The 10,580-nt window shown below is 40.0% G+C and overlaps 1 protein-coding gene across 1 annotated transcript; it reads right to left on the reverse strand.

The window, feature by feature from the left end:
• Window positions 1-511: 511 nt before the first annotated feature.
• Window positions 512-8,771, reverse strand: LOC119286902 (protein CASP-like). The gene is made up of 18 exons (XM_037566370.1): window positions 8,636-8,771; window positions 7,577-7,866; window positions 6,868-7,017; window positions 6,175-6,263; window positions 5,923-6,032; window positions 5,731-5,825; window positions 5,406-5,458; window positions 5,057-5,222; window positions 4,460-4,552; window positions 4,008-4,136; window positions 3,673-3,792; window positions 3,331-3,411; window positions 2,498-2,605; window positions 2,152-2,295; window positions 1,973-2,071; window positions 1,805-1,884; window positions 1,054-1,146; window positions 512-976 (listed from the first exon to the last, which is right to left on the reverse strand). Exons 1-18 carry the CDS (start codon window positions 8,754-8,756, stop codon window positions 910-912), a joined length of 2,088 nt encoding a protein of 695 aa, XP_037422267.1. The 5' UTR covers window positions 8,757-8,771; the 3' UTR covers window positions 512-909.
• Window positions 8,772-10,580: the final 1,809 nt, after the last annotated feature.

A 10,580-nucleotide genomic window follows, 5' to 3' on the forward strand; every position in this document is an offset into this window, starting at 1 on the left:
CAGTACACAAACAAATGCATACGCTCATTCTTATGAACACACGTACGCATACTCTATCTCCATGAGCACATTCAAAAAATTAAGCCAGCGGGTTTTAATAAAATTGATAAAGTATGAACACACGTACGCATACTCTATTCCTATGAGCACCTTCAAAAGATTAAGCCGGCGATCCAACGAGTTTTAAGATTAATGAAGTACTCCCTCCCTAAATAAATATAAAAGCATTTAGATCACTACTTTAGCAATCTAAACGCTCTTATATTTCTTTACAAAGGGAGTACTCACATGCGCCTCTGTCGACAGGAACGTCGCCTCCGGTGGTTTCTCTTCTTCCTTTTCAATTCTCGGTTGCAAAGTAGTCATCTCCTTTTTCAGGAAAAATCTTTCAATTGCGAGAATTCAACTTTTGAATGCTTCACCTTGCAAACTTCATCTTTTACATACAAGGGACTCCAGATAACTTGCTTTTGCCGAATATCTGCTCAAGACTGCCCCTGCTAAATTAACGTAAAGAAACTCCAATGTTGCTCACTCAATCCTTTTTATTTCTAGAATTCTGTACAACTGTCCTCGCCACAAACTCCCGACCATATATTCTGAAACATACTTTGGATGGCATTGTGTTTGTACATATGTGCTTTCATTTGTCATCAAAAGGGCAATTGGGTAATACAACAGTTTACAGAATGACTCTAGCACCACACCTCATCCGCCACCTCGTCCCTTGGTCCTTACCCGCTTTACTGGAAATTTATCTACAGGAGAGAACATATCAAGGCACCTAAAGGGCATAGTAAACTAAAAACTTCAGTCATAATCCTATGCAGAGATTCTCGAGACCAAAACCCCGGGAACGCTTCGTTTTCAGTACTGATCAAGTGATAATACTGTTACATCAAACTTGGCTCAGGGCATATGCGATAGTGTCTGATTGCCAGCGTCGAGGATGATCTCATCATGTGCAGGTGTTATGCTGCACAAATGTTTTCAAGTTAGCCAAGCTCATGCTCAAGACATCAAATTCAAATTGACGATGCGATGCATGCTTACCTCAGATAGCTCAAAGCTGACATTCTGTACAGCAGTGTGAACACAAGGAGATGCAATCCAATAGTGTAGAAGAATATAAATGTCCGGGCAAATCTGTGAATACAAACAGAACACATGCTACATTAATTTCTTGTTTCAGTCCGCTTCATTGGTCAAATACAGAAATTCAAGCAATTCATTAGTGTAGGAGAATATAAAAGTCCAGGCAAATATGTGAATACAAACAAAACACTTGATATATTTATTTTCAGTCCGCTTCATGGATAAAATCATACAATAAAGAAACTCAGGCATCATGTAATACAAAATGACAATCACTTGTGCATTCTTATCCATGAAGGGCTAGGATTAATCAATGGTGGCCAGTTTAAAAGTTTAGACATGAGCACAATGACCAAATATAAAATCTAAATAAAGATTCAGACGAAGGGTATAATTTAAGAAGTTGGAACCAAATTAACTACTCCCTCTGTAAAGAAATATAAGAGCACTATCTAAACGCTCTTATATTTCATTACGGAGGGAGTACATCTCAGTGGCAGATCCATGCACACCTGAGTCATCGGTGTTGTACTTATTTAATCCAAAAAAGACATACGACATTAGGAATGGTCAAATAAAAAACTTGGCATGTATAGCTCTGCTGTTTCTACAACAATTTAAAAGTTATCATCAAAGATAGGTGATACAACAAATACAAAGAAAAGGAAAACCTGAACTGCACACCCCACAAAAAATGATAGTATCATACTTGTTACCGAGGAGAAAACGGCCACTACTGAGAGTGATCTTATCTCTTATACCAAGTTCCTTGTATCTTTGATCCTTTTCCTGGATATGGCAAAAAAGGAACATAATTGAGCTGTGTACACTACCAGAGATAACATGTGTTGCTGATGATATGTTCAAATATATCTACCTTCCTCGAGAAAGCTGCAAAAGGATTTATGTCATCCTCGTACATTTTCTTGTACTTTGTTTCAACATCTGAAGAACCACTTTCAATATCTTCTGCGTACTGCAAGGCGCAACATAACAAAGGTCAAATGCTAGACAATGTGAAGTATGTAAAGTCCATCATAAGGATTTATGCTATACCTTCTTTGGTCCTCTAGAAACAATCTTCTCATGACTGTAGTCCTGGACGTATCGAATCTTTCCGTACAATTGAACATTATCAGCTTTTGTTTTTTCCAATTCTACAGCTAGCATTTCATACTTCTCTTTTAATCTCCTCAGTTCCTGGGATATGTAAAAATGACAATACATGGTCAGTGCCTCAGTGGTGATGCATTTTCATATTTCATGACGCAAAGAGGGCGTCATGGGATAAAAAAAATCCAAGAAAAGCCTAACAGAACCACAACTTTCAAGAATACCAAGGAAAATGACCCTCTTATATCATTACCAAACCTTGACGAAAATAGAAGCCTATAATATATACCTCTTCGGTTTCACGTAATCGTGTACGGAAACGGTCCCTCTGATTGCAGATGACCTTGAGCATGGAACTTTGATCTTGGTCTGGTGATGAATTCCTTGGATCAGTACCCTGTAAATAAATGAAAAGAAACAAGTGAAGCTACACATGGATGTAGTGACCATCTGATTAGATAACTCAAAATCAAATGCACTGTTACAAAAAAGTGAGTATTGAAATGATTCTTAGGCACATTTGGTGTTTGCCTTAACATCTAGAACTGTGGATACTGTTGATAACAACTGCATATACTGCTAAATATTAAAATCACACGCATGTTTGTAAAATCAGTGTATCAAGAGTTTTTTTCTGGGAAACTGAGGCGCTAAATATTAAAACATATAAGAAAGATTGCTTATATTAAGAGTTATTTTGTTTCGAGGAGAACAACTGTTCTACAAAGAAATGGTTAACACAGACCACTTGCTGACTAGTGGGCCACGTAGTAACATAGAATTCAGAATTAGACAGTAAATTCATCAACCGAATGTAACAGTTGTTGATTTGAAACCAGTTATGATTTGTGAAAATCATGGTGCAAAAAAGACAAGTGTTTGGTAATTCACTAACTCTTCAATGTTTCAGTGTTGTGTATTAACAGTTGTAACGGTAACATTTATGACAATTGCAGATCTTTATACTCGCTTTAAGATGATGTCTATGAGGACTTAAAGTTGATCATCTGAACTGTGTTTCCCGTGCATTTATTGTCCACGGCTGAACTATGCAGCTTCTAAGAGTAATGCAGAATTAAAGCGACATGGTTCGCCATAAGTGAAGCCAAAGTAGAATTTTACCTCCGATACTTCATTTGAGCCTATTTCTTGAAGATCCCAATCATTCAAAAGAGAACTCCTCCTATCAGTTGAACTGCAGCCCTGTAACAAAGTTAATAAACATATCAGCTACACATGTGCTTCAAAAAACAAAAGGCATAACAAATTCTTTGGTTTCTTAAGCATCGAAATCCAGGATTGTGTAGTTTATTGTAATAACATAATATCACTATTCAGACTGTAGCACTAAATAAGGTAACTGTATATGCAGAAGACATGCTCGTAAGGATTATATATTCAAATTCAAAGGACAATAGGATCTACTGGCAATATGTGAAATATCACAAGGGTAAGGAGAGCAACCTTTAATATGTCATCCTCAAGTTTCAGAATCAATTTTTGCTGCTCTTCAACCTTTGAAGTTAGTTCAGCGATCTTTCTCTCGGCTTCCTCAAGAAGACTTGACTTCTCTGATATTTTAACCTTTAAGAGATGCAAAAAGAAAAACTTACAAGACAGTTACAGCAGAGAAGATAACAAGTATGTATACATGACAAATACTGATTGTCCTCCAAAGGGCCAAACCATTTTCCAGCATATAAACTACTCCCTCCGTCCCACAATGTAAGACGTTTTTTGGCACTACACTAGTGTCAAAAAACGTCTTACATTATGGGACGGAGGGAGTAGGTACCAACCTTCAACTGTGTAAGTTCATGCTCCATTTTGCGGTTCTTATCAAGAAGCAAAGCTTCCAGTTTGCTCATTTCTTCACCATTAGTTGCTAGCTCCCAGTCTTCAGCTTCAATTGAGTTGTACCCAACAGCCTATTGGAAAAAAAAAGGAATTTCAGCAAGCATGGGGACAGAAAATCAAAGATAGTGAGGGTAATATGGAGGAATAACAAAATGTATCTCAAGCATATCTCTGTGATCACCAACAAAATGATGTGGGCAAATTTAGTATAAGATGCAACACTGAAAATCTGATCTCATGTATCATGTGTATTTGAAACTTCACTAAAGGATAAAGAAGCAATGAGTTCAAGTTCAGATCCAGTTGATAATGGACAGTACGTCGTCAAATGTCCGAACTAAAGTAGATGGTTTAACAAAAACATGTTTATCCATAGAGCTTGTTTTGTTCCAACCTGCAAAATCTGAACCTTTTTCTTGAGATCATCAACTAGTCTAGTCGTAGGTCTTTCTTGAAGTTCTTTCTTCAACTCCGTTATCGCAGTTTCCTACAAAGAGAAAGTAATTAGCAAAACAACAAATAAGTGGACCATGGGTGCATAGATACAAATCATTCCAAGAGCGTATATATGGTGGATCGACTCGTGACTGGGAAATGGCTCACACGTATAGTAGAAAAAGTAACTTATTATTATCTTCATTAGAACTATTCACTCTGTGTGCTTTTTTCAGGTTCAGATGCAAACCTAGTGGCTGTAGCCATGTCTACGAAACTCACCTATCACAGAATGTTGATAGTGATAAAAGCAAAGAAATTAATATATTGAACAATATTTGGAATATGGATTGTAAGTAAATAGACAGGTTGATGATACACATAAGAAGACTACTGTGCCCTTCAGATGATGGAAAAGAATAAACAGGGGGACTCTCTGAATAAGAGAATGGTTGAGTCCCTCACTTATAGCTTGGCACCCAGTAGCCAACATTAAGAGTAGTGAGTTGGTTACTGACAACTGAATTTTGACATAGCAATTTTAATGACTGGGTACCTTCTCACTGAGTAAAGCAGTCAACTTCTTTACTTCATTCACATGCATTTCTTTCTCACTTGATAAAGTACTTTCAATGTTACGCAGTTCTGCATTCAACTCTGATATAATCTTCTCCTTGGCATTCAAAGAACTCTCAAGTATATCACTTGGGTCCACGTAATCACTGCATAATTACATAATTCAGATAATAAGTTAGTATTAAGTTCTAGATAATCATAAAGGCCCAGCTAAAATAATAGCAATACTGCTGAAAGTCACTGTATCAACAGCATTATGAATGATAAAAATTATGCAAATACACACTTGCATATTCATTCATACACAGGAAAAATGCAAACAAAATTACCTATTATTACTTGTGTCTTCATTTGTTGTCTGCAACTGAGACCGTAAATCCCCCTGCAGTGAACATAAGAATAAAATCGTATGTTAGGGAAGCCAATAATAGATGTGCACATTTTGGTCAACACATGACATGTCAGTCATCAATTCAATGTATTCACCGACTGAGGATTATTTGATAATAGTCTATCACCATAACTTTCGTGCAGTAGTATGAGAGAATGTGCATAGATCTCAAGGCACAGATCTCGATTGCCATAGTGGGAGAATTGCAACCATATGAATGCAAGGGATTTTCCTAAAGCCAAAACAGCAACATGCAACATTACCTTTTCTCTCTCAAGGCTAACTAATCGTGATTGAGCGCGTTCAACTTCATCCATCAGAAGGCTCACTTCAGCTTCCTTTGCTGTCCGGTCCTCCTCTGAACAAAATATAAAACTTCATTAGAACTTCCATAATTATTGAACCATTAAGCATAGCGATCGTCAAGGTAACACAACTAAAGAAAGGAAGAAAACCTGATTGAGTACGAAGCTCAAACAATTGGCTTTGTGCCGATTCATGTAACTTCTGCATATTCTTGACACTTTCTGTAGCTTGCCTTAGTTGGTCCTGCAACGCCCGTTCCCTACAATCATGGCAATCAAAAATTCAAATCAGCGCATGCATCATCATATATGATGTGGCAAATTCTCGAAATCAAGAAGCTTAAATTTAAATTGTGATAATCGTTAAGCAATTATTTTCTTCGTTGCAATTATTTATCATACCTATCTTTCAGGGCTTCGAGAGTTTTCTGACTATCTTCTGCCAAGCTTCGCTGTTTCATTTCAACCATCTCTCTAACTTTTTCTTCCATCTAAAATCACAAAAATAAAATAAATCATTAGAAGGTAAAACAGATATGATTCAAGAAACAGGAAGTGTGTTAAAACTATGTGGAACAAGAAATCAGCGATGTTTTTTCATCAAAGTAGTTGCTCGCTATACACAAACTTCATAAACTGGAAGGAATGTATATATTTCAGCTGTGAGTGCAATGCCACTTAGATATTTACAAAATATTTTGACTAATGGTGTTATGTCTAAAAAGCAGTATCAGTGGCTAGTGGGCCAGTATATTCGCAGACAGACCATGGTACAATTGTTTTTAGTTCAGGTGAAATTTGGAATTCATGCATCAATGTAAAAAGAAGGGCTTAAGTTTTCTATCATGAAAAGTATGAGCCTTCTGAAACTTTGCAAACAAGAACAATACGGCCATTCAAGTATGAAAATGAAAATTAAGAATACCATTGTATGGATACAGGAAGTCAATTGGATAATTTCATAAAGCACCAGTGTGAAGGAACTAACATTATTCGACTGTGAAACTGACACCATTCGTGCAGAACATCAAAACCAGAAGGAAAACTAACTAGTTTAAAAAACAGAGCGGGAAACCAAGTGACCTTGGAACAGACCTGTTGTTCTAGTTGGCGGTTTCGCTCCTCAAGTCGCCTAATCGTCGCCTGTTGGTTCTTTAGGTGCGCAGATTCTGCCCGGTATTCTTCAAGCTCAAGTTTCATCTTCCGGTTTTCAGTCTCCAGTTCAGATAGTTTCTGGTCTTGATCCTGAATGAATTGAGATCATTAGCAACAAACTTTAGTGAAATCTGACTGAATGTCATTTATTATATTCGAAGAAGATGCTAGTTATTGACATTCAAGCAAAGGAATAAACAAAACTGAACACATCAGACTTTTGTTGGAGGAAACTGCAGTGCCATATCATGTTTTTTTCCAAAGTTGCTAACTCTGATATGCACTAGTGTTAACACGTGACCGCTACTTTTAAGTTGGAACAAACTAACTCGCATCTATATTTGCAGATTAACAGCTTCCCACCTATAGTTTAATTTAGTGCAAGTTGACACATATTATAGCAAAAGTTCTATGTTCGGAGAGTGACGATAGAATCATACAAATAATTATCTGTTATTATCAGATATCAGTAGGTGTCAATACTGAATACCAATAAGATGGCAAGTAATTATTGCAACAAGGCAAGATATTAAGTATTGGTGGCAATTTAGAGAAGTCGGGACAGCCATGAAGGCAGTTTCCTCTATGAATACAACAAACAATGCCGAATTAGAGAAGCTACGGTAGAGAGTAAGTTTGAAAGACATACAGACATAGAAGCAAGAGCTGGATATGGATCGGGGGCTTCATAGAGCTTCTGATAGATGTTGAGAAATGCATTTTCTCCAAACTTTGCTCTCTTTGTGAGATTGTCAACTTCCTCCTGGTAACTCTTAAGCAATGAGTTGAACAAACTAAGCTTGTCATCTGGAGATGCCTTCTTGAAGTCCCGAGTATTCTCAGCAAGTCTACGTCGGTTCTTCTGGCTCGTCTCTTGATTCTCCGCAATCTTTAAACCCTGCTCATCCAACCCACTTCTTTCTTTCTCCAAATCGAAGTCTAAATTGTACAAGAGACAACAGTCAGATTCTCCACCATGGATAGCATAAAATTTTACATGGCGAAGGCATCAACCTACATTCCACATACAATAACTAAATAAATCAATATGTTATCTACAGCACATGAGCATTCACACTTGGAAGCTATTTAGGCGTTGTAGCTTTCCAAACCCCCACATGGGAACCACGGTATCGATCACGTGGCATGACAACTCACAGCTACTCTCCCTACTTGGTATGGATGCAAATAATTCAAGGAGACAATAAAAGTTCATGACGTCCGTGATCAATCACTAACTCATTGTTCGAATGATGTAGAGTGGCTATACATGGCCTATGCACAAAAACAAGTGATATCTATTATTTGCTTTTTTCGATCAGTGCAGAAACTAAACTAGGACAACAAAAGCTTGCCAAGCTTCATAGAAATAGCGAATTTAAGTTTGAGACGAAGACTCAGGCATTCTCTACTGAAGCTACTTGGTCTCCCTGTCACGAGCATATCATACAGTTGGAGCCAATTGAGGAAGTGGCAAGCAAAAAAATGCTAGTAACAGATTTGCATGCAGGTGGAAAATGTAAGCATCTCAAGGCAATTAAGATCTCTCCAGCCGCGATTAGTGCAAAACCCCACAGATTCTGCACCTACGAGCCAGTACAGGTGCGCGCAACTGGGAATCGCGATGCTCCGCGGCAATTCAAACCAACCGTCCTTCCGGGCACACCAGTTCGAACCAAACGAAGCGAAGGTGGGGATCGACGCGGACCTTTCCAGAAGCTGCAGACGACGGCGAGAGGCGACGCGGAGGAGGACGGGGGCGGGGGAGGGGGCGGCGGCGGCGAGCGGTCGCGCTCCGCCGCGGCCGCCTGGGCCGGCGAGGGGTCCATCGGACCAGTCGGGCGCTCCGGGATCTGGGCGCCTGGATCTGGCGGGATCCGGTGGGGTGGGGCGGGGCGGCGCGGCGACGACGCGCGGTGCGGTGCGGTGAGTATATGTGATCTGCTTTACAAGTGGTTTTCTTTTCTTCAGTACGTAAGTTGTTGGCTTTGTTGCGGCGATGGGTGCGTCTGCTCGCTCTCCTCTTCCGTCTGCAAGCCGCGTGGGAGCAAACGTTCGAGTGACGTCTGTGACAATGATATTATTTTTCTACAAGTTTTTTTCCCGTGAAAGTGATCAGATCTATTATAAAAATTCAGTGGAAGTACAAAGTATCTCAAATATAATAAAATTATATTGAGATTCCAAGATCATCAAACGGCCACTATTGCCAATAGAATGAGCCGCCGACGCGTAGCTCTCGTCGTTCCCCTATCTGAGCCAGCTTGACCTTGTCGATTACAGTTGGAAAGTCTTCATGCACGTGCCCTAAGGACCAGGACCCCGAAGCCGCGGTCATCTTTGTTGAACCCTTGCATATATCTGAAGCATCTGATAGCTAGTCTCGCTACATGACGAGAAACCCTAACATCGTCGTTCCAAGGAGATGTTAGGAGTCTATGTCGGGGCTTCATCGGCTACGTCCAGACGAACGAACTCGAGGAGGATCGGAACACGAAAGACAAACTCAAAGAAGAAGTGCCGCCGCCCGTTCAAGCGCCGCACCTGCGAGGATTAAAAAAAACCTAACCTAAATAATCGAGGCGAAGGCACAGGACTTCCTCTTCCCTCCACCGGCCGCCGGAGCGGCGGGTAGAGGGGAGGCAAATCCACAGGCTCTCTGGCGAAGCTTGAAGAGGAGAGTTTGCCCTATCCGCCTAGGGTTAGGGGAAGAAAACGAGAGGAAGCCTTGCACCTGGCAGGTTGCGAGAGCCTTTCTAGTTAGAAGTATTTTAAAAGACACGGTAAGCATTCCATCTAGGGTTTTATTTACGAAAAAATCATGAGGTACAAAGCACATCAAAAAAATAAAAATGTATTGAGGCCTCTGAACCACAGAATAAGCGTTGACGTGTCGAGACTTCTGTGTGCATGTGACTGTAAGGATTGGCGCCCTAAAGTCGAAGTCGTCATCATTAAACCTTCGAATTGGTCTGAAGAACATGACACCAAATATCACCGTCGCGCACACACGGCAATAAACCCCAACCTAGCCGCCCCGTGGGGCCGGCAGGAACCTATGCCAGAGCTCTGCATAATCTGTCCTGACGGATGAACTCGTGGAGGGTTGGAGCTCAAAAGACTGACTCGGAGATGAGGCATCGACATCCGTCAAGTGTCACTCTTGTTAGGACTAAAACCATATATACTAACCATAGCCAAGGCACCAAGATTCCCTCCCCACCCCGGGTCGTCGAACCGGCAAATAGAGGTGAGGCGAATCCACGATCTCACTAACAGAGATCGAGGGGAGGAAGACTATGCCCCATTCGCTTTGTGAGAGGGGAAAGAAGAGGCTAGCGATTGGTCAACATTTCCTCTAGGTCTAAAATGCCATACTTTGGAACCATAAATTAGACATTGAATATAATCGATATGGCAATGGAGAAATCATTAGCAACACATCTCTATTTATGCTCCTAAGCAATTTTGAGTTCTGGCCCGAGCCGTGGAATGAAGAACAAATAAAAGGTAGTGCAAAAGCAACTACAAACTTGGGAACACGCAATAGCAAAACATGAATCTGCATCGGTTGGTTGTACTAATGGAAAGTGGGAGAAAATAAGAAAAAATTAATGGGCTTGCTTAGGGCGTTTACACTAAAACTATCTTAG

The sequence above is a fragment of the Triticum dicoccoides genome, chromosome 4A (genome assembly GCF_002162155.2).
Source record: "Triticum dicoccoides isolate Atlit2015 ecotype Zavitan chromosome 4A, WEW_v2.0, whole genome shotgun sequence".
Classification (NCBI taxonomy): domain Eukaryota; kingdom Viridiplantae; phylum Streptophyta; class Magnoliopsida; order Poales; family Poaceae; genus Triticum; species Triticum dicoccoides.